At 42.7% G+C, this 13325-nt stretch overlaps 1 protein-coding gene and 1 long non-coding RNA gene across 2 annotated transcripts; one reads left to right on the forward strand and one right to left on the reverse strand.

Moving 5' to 3' along the window:
- Nucleotides 1–888: 888 nt before the first annotated feature.
- Nucleotides 889–10500, reverse strand: tbc1d20 (TBC1 domain family, member 20). The gene is made up of 8 exons (XM_080727278.1): nucleotides 9985–10500; nucleotides 9501–9695; nucleotides 7963–8043; nucleotides 5476–5662; nucleotides 5176–5277; nucleotides 4634–4775; nucleotides 3860–4038; nucleotides 889–2274 (listed from the first exon to the last, which is right to left on the reverse strand). Exons 1-8 carry the CDS (start codon nucleotides 10034–10036, stop codon nucleotides 2007–2009), a joined length of 1206 nt encoding a protein of 401 aa, XP_080583404.1. The 5' UTR covers nucleotides 10037–10500; the 3' UTR covers nucleotides 889–2006.
- Nucleotides 10501–11374: 874 nt separating this feature from the next.
- Nucleotides 11375–13173, forward strand: LOC308287381. Its single transcript, XR_013962130.1, has 3 exons — nucleotides 11375–11493; nucleotides 12788–12897; nucleotides 12999–13173. It is a non-coding gene; the product is annotated as an uncharacterized lncRNA (long non-coding RNA).
- The last annotated feature ends 152 nt before the right edge of the window (nucleotides 13174–13325 follow it).

Consider the following 13325-nt stretch of genomic DNA (forward strand, 5'->3'; position numbering starts at 1 on the left):
AACGACAATTAATTTCAAGATCTTTCAGAATTTCAGTGAGCACTGTTTCTTGCACCCCGCAATGCAGGTGAGAGAGCAGGCGATCATGATTGAGTGAACTCTGTGTGGACCAGAAAAGCCCATAATAGACCGACAATGCACAGCAGCCATATTGGAAAGAGATTGGGCCTCATCCTTACTTCCTTCAGGTGTCATCAATGATTATAATGAATTACGGGTCCATTTGGTTCCATTTGTACACTTGAGTAATACATACTCGTTAGGGGCTATTTGGAACCCTCTCAGTGAACCATGGACCCCACTTTTGAGACCCACTGCTGCAGCAGTAGTAGTCTTTCTAGTGAGCCAACACGCACAGTAGCACCACCCTCACTCTGTTTGACTAGAATGGAACAGACTTCATTTTAGTATAATTAGTAACACCTGCGAAGGGAATAAGGAAGAGGCCAGATTTATATCCAATATGGCTGCTGTTCAAAGAGCCTACCATTAGTCCATTACACACATCCGAGTAAGAACTGCTCTACAAAACAGTAATTCTTTCTATAAGAGTAAGCCAGGTGAAAACGTTTCCAGACCTTGGGCACAATGCCATTGAAATGTATACAAGTACATCTTTAAATTGAATTAGAAAAGCTTGGAACATTAAAATCATCCAGTTTTCAGTTTTACTTAAACATAAATAATCATTTCTAATTAGTCTTTAACTTTACACTACGCTTGAAAATAAATAGCTTTCAGACATGAGTGGGACTGCGAAAGAGTTAATTTGCTCAATGTTTATTTTGTTTGCAAATCTGCCACCCTCGCCACAGCCTGCAGAAAGTATTGCGAGGGTGGCAGATTCGCAAAAAAATAAACATTCAATTAAATTATAACTTGCCCTGGCCTGATCCTGATGGTTCTCTGAGTAAGCCAATATCAACTCAACATCAGGCAACAGTTACCGTAGTTAATTGGGGCCATGAGACTCGGGCACATTTTCCAAGGCAGTGCTGCTGGAACAAACGCTGGAATAATAGTTTCCATGGTCAATTTATGATGAATACATGTGTTGTTCTCCATTTTATAACCTTGCAGTGTTTGAATTCAGAGGCATCCTACAGAACATGTGTTCAGACCTGTATATATATTGTAAAAGCATTATAAGTAAATGTGGCTTTACAAGCTGGTGTGTGAGAAATACAGTACAGCTACAGTATATTAAACCAAGGCCTATACAATTAACTATGGCTGGGGACCCAGAATGGGTAGACAAGACGAGCAACAGTGTTGATGTTCCTGGATTTCATTAAGGACACACTGTAATGTGATTATCATGGGATAAACACAACCTAAATAACCCATCAACACAGCCTCTGAAAACTGCCTGTGCATCATGACTCTGAACTGTACTAACATACCTATATAAAATTATGAAATGAACATCTAAACAAAATACAGAGAGGATTCAGAGGACCCTCGGTTTGGTCTCAGTCTAGGTATCAAAGAGAAAACAAACTGGTTAGGATTAGGAACACGCGTGCACACATGGCCAATCACTCACCACTCATACATACAGTACACACTCTTTCACTTCATTGGCAGCAGTTTCAAGTTAAGTGCAACCACCAAGCTTTCGCCTTAACAGCCTAAATCTCTGTGAGCTTACCGTTTATTAAATCAATATCAGACAAAAATCTATTTACAAATATAAATTATCTTTGACCATTTTAAATCAATAGTTTTTGCAGTCCTCAGACAATTAGGGGATGGATTCTTCCCTCTGGCAGGAGAGGTGAGACTCCTAGGAAAGAACTGTCATAACAAGCGCACTAAGCAGGGACCTTATAGGTATCCGAGGAAGGATCCGTAGACACTTCCAGATAGCATAGTAAGTGAAAGGGTTCCCCCTTAAGTGTGCCTGCTCCAGAGCAGCTGTGTTGACCCACCGAGGTCAGACTCTAAGGGTCAGGCTCTCCGCTAAGTAGGAGTGCAGGAAGGGGTCAAGAGAGAGAGGAACCAGATCAAGGAAACAGGTCCAGTTTGGGAGCCCACTCCAGTGCCGTGTTGACCACAGCGATAGCTGCCGCCCCCAAAGCCACCGTTATACCCATGACCGCCAGTCGGACGAAGCGCCTGGCTGCCGAAGGCTGGGCCACCGCCACTATGGGCCCAGAGGCCCCCGAGTTCTCCAGCGCAGCCTGTTTCTGCCGCCGGCGCCGGCGGAGAACCGAGTCCGGTCGCTGCTGGGTGGACGCAAGGTCAAAGTCCTTAAAGGTGGAGGCCGCCGTGCTGACGAGAGGACAGGAGGGGAAGAGAGAGAGAGAGAGAGAAACAGGGCAGACAGACAGGACAAACCAGAATGATGAGTTGACACTGAAACACAAGGAGGGTGCGCAGGTGGAGGGTAATGGTGTTGTATGGTGCAATATGGTTGGTTCAGACTCAGGTAAAAATATTTTACTACATGTTTGCTTAAAAGAATGAGCTCAAGGGGAGAGACGAACACAGTAGTCTGACTTTTGTGGAGGAGTAGATTAAAACTAAGCGGGCTGTATGCTGGCTAAGATGATATAAGCCGCTGACAACCGCTGGAGAACATGTTCCCATCACTGTTCTAGTTCTCTAGTCTACACCCACTCCACTACCAAGAAGAGCTACAGTATCTCTCAGGAATAAATAATAGAGCTACAATACTTGTGTTGTTGGGGTGCCATTTTACTGTGACACCAGTTATACTTGGTAGAAAAGTAACCAAGCACATTTCTAACTAGACTACAGTCTGTCGAAGTGCCAACTTGCGCCTCGTACACTCGTGGCCAAATGTGGCCTACTTGTGCGCCTATGATCCTAGATTGTTATTTCTATGCATTTGATTTATTATCTTGTGCTGTTCTTTCTTATTGTAAATCGCTCTGGATTAGGAGCATCTGCTAAATGCCTAATTTATAAAATTTGAATTTGTAAAGGGTTATTTCAGCCATTGTCCTTAAAATCTGCGATTGATCATGTGAGGATATCCTGCAGTCTTTGCACTGAATAGTTCTACAACTCTTTCAATAAAAGCATTCATCTGGAGTTACAGCCATAGAGTTATGTAATGTTTCTATGGCCACAACAACAATGTGGTTGCTGTACAGGCAAAGCATTGAATGACCCAAATGAATGAGACCCTGTTTGCAATCATGACGTAACAAACCATATGATTTTGGACCGATCTGCTGAGGGGGAGGCTGTAAAACTGAAAATATGAAAGGCTTCCTGGAGGCCTGCATACGCCGCACTAGGAGAAGGTACAACACTGCATATATCTGAACTAACATACACCTAGGGCTGTCACGATTATGACATTTTACATGACGATTAATTGACAGTCAAATAATTGCGATTAACGATTTAATTGTGTTTTTCTCGTTGACAATTACATTTCTGTTTGGCTATTAGGCTTTTGCTTATTGTAAGTCGCTCCTGCTTATTGTTAAGTCGCTTTGGATTAAAAGCGTCTGCTAAATGCCTAAACTGAAACTGAAACTTTTAAGTTGCACATGGTAGATATGACACATAACCTAAATATACAAAGACATTACTGACATATTTGACAACTTAATAACATAACAACATAACGTGTCGTGATGCGATGCTTATAGATCTGCTATTTCCACTTTTTTAAATGTTTTATATATGAACATTTTTCAACATGGAAATGATTATGACGATTATGAAAAATCATCGCGATTATGTCAAATAATTGCAATTAGACGATTATGTAATAATTGTGACAGCCCTACATACACCATCTGAACTTTGCATTTTATGGTTCAGTATTGATTTGAACCAGGTACATACACATGTACTAAACCTGATATTTAGCCATTACCTCTCCTGTGTGGCGGCCTCTCTCGCCAGTTCAGAGGGTGGGAACTGGACGAAGAGGTCTCCTGCGCGGCTGATGAGTGTCTCATATGGCAGGTCCTGAGGAATCTGGGACAACAGGTGGTGGACCATGGCCATGTCGCATTCACACTCCAGCACCTCCTCTTCTCTGTACAGCACGATCTGGGCCGCAAATACGCGTTACACACACACACACACACACACACACACACACACACACACACACACACACACACACACACACACACACACACACACACACACACACACACACACACACACACACACACACACACACACACACACACACACACACACACACACACACACACACACACACACACACACACACAGATCATTCCAATGGTTTGTGTGCAACTTTTCAGGATCATGTTTGGCCCATATGACAAAATAAATCAAAATGTTATCCGTTTAAAATCAACTTAATTAATTAGAATGGCCAAATATATAAAAGTTCTCTGGTCCAAGGACACCTCCTTTTCAAATGGTTTTCATCATTATTATTACATTATTACTTTTACGAAACTCTAATTCCAAAGGCTTAGACAAAAAAAAAACAGCCCCCACTAGGTGGAGACATTGGGTGAAAGGAGAGGGCATCACACACAGACTCAGACTTCAGAACATTAAGACCATAATAATTTTTAATTCTAGAGCCTGAGAAAAGCTGTATCAAAAGCCTCTAGTCTTGAAAGTGGACAATTCAATTGAGAAGCAGTAGGATGGAATAACTCACCACAGCAGCAAAGTAGATGGGCATCAGTGGGTGGCAGGCGAGGAAAAAGTCATACAACCGCACAACATGTCGGAAATCTGACAGAACGTGGCCAAACCAGGTGATCAACCAGCTGAGGGCAAATATAGTGCCCACCTCTGCCCTGCAAAACATGCCACAGAGGTTACATGGTCAGTAACCAGCATATGATTAAAGACATGCTGCCCACCTCTGTTATACAGTATACTGTATGTATACGGTAGGTTCTCTACCCTTTTGTTGAAGTTAATCATATAAACCCTGATGACCCTATTTTGAGGTTTCACTTTTTTTTTTTTTTTTTTTGCCATTTGTGGTATGACAAAATATAGTGCCTATAGGGTAAGTAAAAGTGTTTCGTACAATATCTCCAGATTTACGTGTGCACCTGAAAGTGACCATATCAAATTGGGGGCTCCCCAGCCTGAGAATGCTGTGATAAAAGCAGGACGGACGTTAGCTGCTCTGCTCTAAGCTGCAGAACATATAACAAATGCCCGTTGAAAGAGCAGAGTGAAACTTACTGCTGCATGAAGTCATGCACCTCCGGGTTAACTCTCTCTATGATGGGCATCAGATAGTTGAGGATGTGTTTAGTGTTGTCCATGGTGGGGTCCATGAAGTCCCTGTCAAATACAGAAAGACAGAGTTAATCTTATGTTTTCATCATTGTGAGCTTGTAGATTAGACATTGTCGCTATATTAAAAAAAGGTTATTTTTAATTTAATTTACTTACACACTTTAAAGTCTTTAAATGTGGGTTCATTTCAGTAACATGCTTTTTTTTAGAACAGTGGCCTGTGGCTAAAGGTCTACAGGGTACCTGAGGTGATGTGTGGACAGTTTCTCTACCAGCGCAGTGGCTAGACGCTCTCCCAGGACCAGTAGAAAGGTGACCACGATGTCATGGTATCCTTGGTAGTAGTAGAGCTGGGGGTTCCGCACCAGAACTCTGAGGATGATGTCGATCAGCTCCTCTTGAAGACCTTCCCTCTGCTCATCTGGCATACCTGGCCATGTGATTGATTGATTCTTTAATGGTCCATTAGGAACATAATATTACACCACAGAGGTGTTAGATAAATCAGTGGTTCTCAACCTTTTCAGGCCGCAACCCCCAAAATAACCATATTTAACAGGGGACCCCCCCCCCACCCTGACGAGCACTAAGAGTTGAGGCATTACATTTTGTATAACACGGTTCTAATGTGAAAATAGCAGATCTACATCCTCACAACGCCTCGCGTTGCGAGGCGTTGTGAGCATTTAGATCAGCTATTTTCACAATTTCTGCCTCTAATATTTGACAGTTTGGCCAATGTTTATTTTTTTTTGTCATCTTAGAGGTATTAAAAAGTCCTTAAATTGTCACTTTAGAAATGTGCAGATACCCTCTATACTTAAACTTTACGCGGTTTGTTTACTGTCGAATGAGAAAACAATGTTTCACATTACAGTAAGTTAATCATCTGGGGACCCCTCAAAATAATTTGGGGACCACCACTGAGATAAATAACCAAATAACTATATCCAACACAATTGCGGCACATTCATGTACACACCTGCATTTGATGCTAATGTTCTAAACATCAGGTACATGCTAGTCAAGGAGTCACTGGGTGTTTCAGCTCTTGCAACAGACACCCTCCTCCAGGCAACCAGACTAAGGATGATCAGACCCCTGCCTGTGTCCAAGTGGCATGCTACTGTCCCCACTGCTCTCCCCTCTTCAACCAGAGCCATCTGATTTATTCTGCTGCCTCCACGTTGTTGCCTATGGCTCTCTTCCTCGGTTGGGACCTGTTATGCCCAGTGTGCCATAGGCCTTGCTCAGGGAGTGACTGACAGATACTGGACTGCCCACCTCCACCAGACCTGTCCACTGTTCTCAACCAGCCCTCCAGGTCAGCACTGGTTGCCTTTATGGAATCTCTTGTCATTCAGACTGCAGTTGAATACCTTCCCAAGGCTCTTCACCGGCTTCTCAGTGACTGACGGGATCTGTTGTTCTCACAGCCTGAAGCGGAATTAGTCTGTGACTAGGCCTGTCACAATTACTACATAATCATCTAATCCAAATTATTTGACATAATCGCAATTATTTTGTCTTAATCATCATAATCGTGTACATGTTGAACTGTTGAACTATTTTCATTATGTTGAAACATTTTCAAAAATAGCAGAAATAGCAGATCTACAAGCTCACAAGTTGTGAGCTTGTAGATCGGCTATTTCCACTATCAATGTTCTTTTTCAAGTATAAAGTTGTCACGTATGTCATTTCTTTGTATATTTAACTCATGAGTCATATCTGCCGTGTGCAACTTCAAAGCCTACTAGCCAAACAGAAATGTAATTGTCAACGACGAAAACACTATTAAATCGTTAATCGCAATTATTTGAGTGACAATTGATTGTCACGTAAAATGTCATAATCGTGACAGCCCTATCTGTGACCTTCCCCTTCTTTAGAACCAAGGACCTGGACTTTGCAGGTTTGAAACTCATGCGTGCCCACGACATGAGCCTGTCACTGTGAGGTCATCCATGAAGGCTCTGATGGGAGGTTGCCTTACTCCAGACTTGCTGAGGGTGCCTCTGCATTCTGTTCCAGCTGCCATGACCAGCATATTCATTGCTAGCTGTGAAGAGGGTCACTGAGGGGCCTTTTCCACCGGCAAAGAACCGGTTCTGGTTCTTTCTCCCGCCTATGGGATGAACCAGGTGTGCTTTTCCACCGAGAACCGGAGTTGGTTCCGAACCGTAAAAGTTGGTTTCGAACGGGAACCACAAAATCCTTAGTTCCTCTGGTTCAATCATGGTTCAATCTTGTGGAAACGCAAGCCGGTTTGCAAGAACGGACCAAGGTTCCAAGAAAGTTCAACCGGCACTGGTTCTGGAACCAAGGTTCTTTTGGTGGAAAAGGCCCCCCATCACTGAGATGGTACAACCAGTGATTATGCCCTCTTCCATCTAGGAAGAACGCATTGTTTCGCAGGTCTGTTGGTCCGAGTAGGATGACCGTCGGCAGGTTAGCTACTCACCAGCGTCGGCAGGTTAGCTACACACCAGCGTTTGTTTGACTGAGGTTAGGGTTAGGATACCGACCCGTCGGCATATTGACGCGGACCCGTCGCGGAAAAGGATTCTTTCTACAGTAATACTGTACTCAAACATGGAGTCACCCAGTGCTTAGTGTTTTCCTTACCCACAAAACCACTGACCTTATACTACCTCCACACACATCCACGGCCTCATTCAGAGACACTATTGACATCAGTGAGATAAGAACTGGAGGATTTCTACTCACCCTTTGGGAACCTTCGTAGTGAGCGTTGGACATCCAGCAGGACCTGGTTGTAATCCTTGTTGTTTTCTCGCTCCACTTTGTCTAGAGAGTAAATCACAACATCAATACAAACAAACCATCATACACTTAAGCCTGTACTTAGTGTGTCAGGTACCAAAAATAGCTGATAAACTCGTACTGTAGATGGGCTATTTTTAGCCCTATTTTAGCCTTATTAGTTACCGCATGGCATTATGGGATATCTTGTGCAACCAAGGAAGCCACCTGTGCCACTTGATATTTCCTTGAAATATCCCCAAATTAAGGAACCTAACTCCTATGCTTCCTACTGTAAAAAGCCAGGCTTAACGGATAGATTTAATAAAACCATACCTAACTAGGAATGTTAAATGTCCTTGTAAATGAGACAGAGCCTCAGTATGTATACGATGTTAATGTCTATCTATTCACTGCACTAATAATTGGAGTCCCATTTGTCCTTGTGTGCTGTTGGAAGTCTTACATAAGTGTTTACTGACTTTGTTAGGTTGACAGTTACTGCACCATTATGTGCCAAGGCAGATGCTTTCCTTGTACACATACCTCATACCAGACAAGCACGTGTTTGTGATTCCGATCAATCAACAAGGTGTGTTGGAGTATTTGTGAAGTCTATTTATTTTCAGTCTATTGTGGTGATCACACTCTGAGAAGTGTTGCTACAGAAGCAGGCATTTCACATATACAGTACCTGTACCTGGGCAGACTGTGAAGTGCCTGGGGACTGGAGTGCTTTATACTCTAGGCTAGGGATGAGCTTTTATGCCAAACAGGAGGCAATATGATCTATCTATCTATCTATCTATCTATCTATCTATCTATCTATATACACACACACACACAGACACATTTTATAATAGACAAAAAACATCAGAGAAATGCAAAGCATGCTGGAAAGAAGGAGTGCATGTCTGACCATAGGAAAACAATAGTTTCATTCATTCTAGGGCTAGTATGCTGGCCCAACAATGGCTGTGATATTACACAGACTTCATGTATTACATATACACTGCTCTAGTCATCGCGGCGGTACTCTTAATTTGTAGAGCTGCCTGACTACTCACCCACTTTAATTGCTGTGACAAAAAAGGTGGAGAGATATTTGACAAAACACACGTTTTTTTTCTGGCAGAACTTTCAAATGAATATGAAACTAGATGACAAGGGTTGTTGACCCCAAGAGAACATACACCACATATTAGAATGCCGCCGCGATGACTCACCTCACCGGGAGGGCATGGGTGTGTTCTATGTGGCTGTGTATTATGTAGCGTACCCAGGCTTTTATTTTCATCTGCGTTATGTAATACATGAAATACATGTGCCAATCCTGGGCTACTCCTATGTGTATTATCTGTGTATGCTAATCAGATTGTGTGCTGACATTGCTGTCAGAGACTGCACACAATAAAACTGTTTCAATCAAGGTGCAGGTACAGTATGTGTGTGTGTAATTGTGGCGTTTATTACATTGTTGTACTGTGGGTGCAGCCAGGTACCTGGTTCCTGTTCCAAAATGTTTGGGGGCACATTGAGAAGCCGGGGCCAGACTTGACAGCGAATCTCATCAGTCAGCAGTCCTCCCTCGCTGATCGCCATCCTCCTCAGCGCTGCAACATCCACTGGACACACACTCAGGGCCTGGGTGATGTCTGCAACTTTCCTCTTCCGCCTCGAGTTCCAGTCCGACACCCCTATAGAGACATCACAAAATAATAGGACACAATAATTAGCCCCTTATTGATTCACCAATGTTACAACTAAGTCTGGTAAAGTGTTAACGTGATCATATAGGCCAGGATAATAAGAGATGAGTTACTAAACATCTGGCATTATGACTGTTAGCCGGATGGAATTGAAGTCAGGGCTCTGCTATGCTATTCAACTAGTCTTCAGACTCTGAGTCTGAAGATGCAAAAACACTAATGCCACCACAAATCCTTAGTGACATTCTTGCTAGCCAGCTGTCAGGCTGTCACTTACCCTGTTTTCCATTCAACGGCGACGAGGCACCCACACTTCTGGATTTCTTCATGTTTTGCGTTCCCTACCTTAGCTGACGTTAGCTGCAACTGCCATCGTTCTTTGTTTTGGCTAATGTTTTGATTTAGCCTGTTTTAGTAGAGTGGGTGCCCATTGAAAGCAAGCTACCTACAACAAGGCCATCCTCACATACACACACACGGCCTGGTTGTAACGTTAGGGGAGGGATCCTTATAGCTACGTGGTAGCTAACCAGAGCTATTTACAATCTAACGTTAGCTCGCTGCTAGCCGTGAAACATGACAGACGACCGTCCTGTGATCCATGGCTAGCTCGCTACGTTACTCCTCCAGAAACCGAGTATTTAAGTCCAGTGTCATGGCGAAATGTTGCCAATTTAAGCTAATGATTCGCAACGTACAGCTCTTCGCGATCCGATAGGTAGCTTGGCTAACTGGCTACATGTTTACATGTTGACATACTAACTGCCTGTCTTCATCAGCAAAGAGCACACCAGTCAGCCGCTGACCCGGCAAGTGAGACCGCAGACTGGGATTAGTTTGCTTTGCTGTTTGTAGATCCGGTGTAAAGCGGATACGGAAATGTTCTATATTTCTGCATGTATGTGTGCGTACAAATTACCGGATACAGTAGGCGGGAAACCAGGCTTTTCTAAGGGTGGTGACTGGCCTGGGGGTTATATACACCGTAGTACGACGGTGTAGCTGACCGAAAATATCAGATCTATACAAGAATCACGCGTCGCGCACCTATAGTTTACATTTGGTAGATCTGCTATTTTTGGACCAGCGAGCGACGGACACCCACACGATGACGTTGCAGTTGTAGTTGAATGAGATGAAGTTCAGTGACCATTTATTAGGATTTGAAATAAAAATATAATATGAATGAATTATTTACATTCGAGAGATGTAGGCTTGTCTTAGGTAGGTCTACTCATCTCCTGCCATTCAGATAATAGGCTATTTTATTTTCTTATTTTATCGTGTTGTCTGAAGAGAAGCATAGGAATTGGTTTTGGTGTGGTGTCACATTTTAGAGTAGATATGTTTGTGTGAGAAATGATTTTCATAAAGCCTTCGCCCTGGGCTACTTTGTTCAATGCGCATTTTACGCATTACGCACACCGGTCCACTTTTCTTTAGCTTTCCATCCTAGTCGGGTGCATGCATGATGATTTCCTGGAACTGCACTTTAAGTTTCTATAGAGTAGTAACTAAGTAAAACGAAACTAATAAAAAGTAGGCGTAGGCTATGTGCACAGCTGATAGACTGACTCATATGCAGGATATATAAACCCCGGTTTCGGTTTCCAATCATCATTTTGAAAAGGCTGCCTAGGCTGTACCAAAGGCTGATAACTTAAACTGAGAGTGAGTTGCCTATGAGCCGCTCTCGAGTAATTTATAGAAATCTCATGAAGGTGTTATTCGTTTTTCCTGTGATTGGCAAATATAGAAGTATTTTTAAGGCTCCTCGTTAGATAAGGTGAGTTATTGTTGTTGTTGTTATTATTATTATTAAGCTATTATTATTATTATTAGCCTATTAGGCCGTTTACATGGTACAGTTTGGTTGTTTTATTAAGAACTGATAGCAACTGAGAGCAATGAAAAACACTGTGGCTAGAAAAATAGAAAGCTGTCTAGTATATAGACTACTATACTAGGCTATATATATTTCAGTCAGTGTACAATTACAACAATGTAATGTGCAGTAGGTGCAACAAAGCATTGCCAGGAATTGATGGTGCAGATATCTTAGGACAACCACTGAAACTGGTTTAGGTATAGTGTTAACCTCAAGAGACTCTTTACTCTGGGTCTCATCTGTATTATACACCAGACAATGTTTTTATTTTATTTTTTATATATATATACTTTGGCTAACCAAACAAATAATTGCTGCTTGTACTTAGCTGGTGACATGATAATATTGCTGTATCATTTAGGCTACTATCCATTTCTGGTGAAATGAAACCTATTCGCTTGCATTTACGTGTGGGGTCCAGCAGGTGGCGCACATGCCCGTATAATGGTTGAGTCAATATCATATCACTTCGATTTTGTTGTTCTTTGGCATCTGCTGCAGTGCAAAACCTCACCTAGATGCAAAAGTATGAACATTTGTACACCTTTCTATTTAAAATGATAATGAAATAAATAACTGTGTCTGAGATCCAGCTTTTATACAGCATTGATTGCCAGTTTTTAGCTGAATTGACATTAGAGATGTGGGAGCTACTTTTGGATTATTTTCAACTTTACCTTGTATTGTTATGCCTAAACCTAACCTCAAAAAATAAAATTATACAACTTAACTGCCTGAATGGACTATGGGCTCATTCCCTGAACTGAGTAATGCTGTTTGGCTACAGCAATGAATCTCTTGCCCCGTTAACCTTGTTTGTAAGAACTGATGATTGTCACAGTAGGTTAAATGAGAAGGAAATATTTAGATATCCAATCATGACTAAGAATGTAATGCAACATATCAGACGTTTTATTCTCGTAGTTGTTGTTTCCAAAAGTGTTTGCTGGGGGGACCTGGCCAATGTGACCCTGGGCATGGAACAAACTTTGATCGCTTTTTGCCAAGATGTAGGCCAGATGTAGACCATTTCGGGACGCTTTGTTTGGGCCGCGCTTTGTCACAGACAAAGCCAGACTGGCCGTACAACAAACTTTGAGCGAAGATGTAGGGCAGATGTAGGCCACGCTTCGGGTCAAAAATGTGTTTTGTTTTGCATGTATAAATGTTGAGTCTGTCCTTCTTCACTCAGAGAATGCCAGTGTGAGCGTCCTTCAAAGTCAACCATCTTTAAAGACATGGACTTACGTTTATTAAAGTCAGGGCTCTTAACATGGACTACTAGACCTGACCATAAAGAAGGTAAAAGCAAATAGCTGGTGGAAGGTAAACAAAGTTATCAGACTCGCTTCCCCTTCAATTTTGTCATTGTCTCACTAACATAATGTTGCCTTTTCCTACAGATAACATTGATGGAAAAGATGAGAATTCCAATGGAAGGGCAGGCTCCAACAGCAGAGAGAGTGCTGACCGTGCAGGTGTGGCTGCAAGAGGGAACGATGGAGCAGGGCAGGGTCCTAGACGAGACCGAAGCAGAAGGAGACACAGTGGTGCAAGTAACGGAGAGCTAGATGCAGAGAGAGGAGTGATAGAAGCTGGAGGGGGAGGCAGAGGAAGAGATGGCCGAGGGGGAGGCAGAGGGAGAGGTAGAGGAGGAGTGGAAAGGTGGGGAGGCAGAGGAGGAGGAGTGGGCAAAGGGGGAGGCAGAGGAGAAGTGGACATATGGAGAG

This window comes from Nannobrachium achirus (genome assembly GCF_963921795.1).
Source record: "Nannobrachium achirus genome assembly, chromosome: 6".
NCBI lineage: Eukaryota > Metazoa > Chordata > Actinopteri > Myctophiformes > Myctophidae > Nannobrachium > Nannobrachium achirus.

Excerpts from the sequence above, each read along its gene's own strand:
- tbc1d20 (XM_080727278.1), bottom strand. The coding sequence starts at position 10,036 with ATGAAGAAATCCAGAAGTGTGGGTGCCTCGTCGCCGTTGAATGGAAAA. Across the intron at positions 4,039-4,633 it reads CCATCTACTTTGCTGCTGTG|ATCGTGCTGTACAGAGAAGA; the intron begins GTGAGTTATTCC and ends TTTGCGGCCCAG. Across the intron at positions 2,275-3,859 it reads GAGGCCGCCACACAGGAGAG|CACGGCGGCCTCCACCTTTA; the intron begins GTAATGGCTAAA and ends TCCTCTCGTCAG.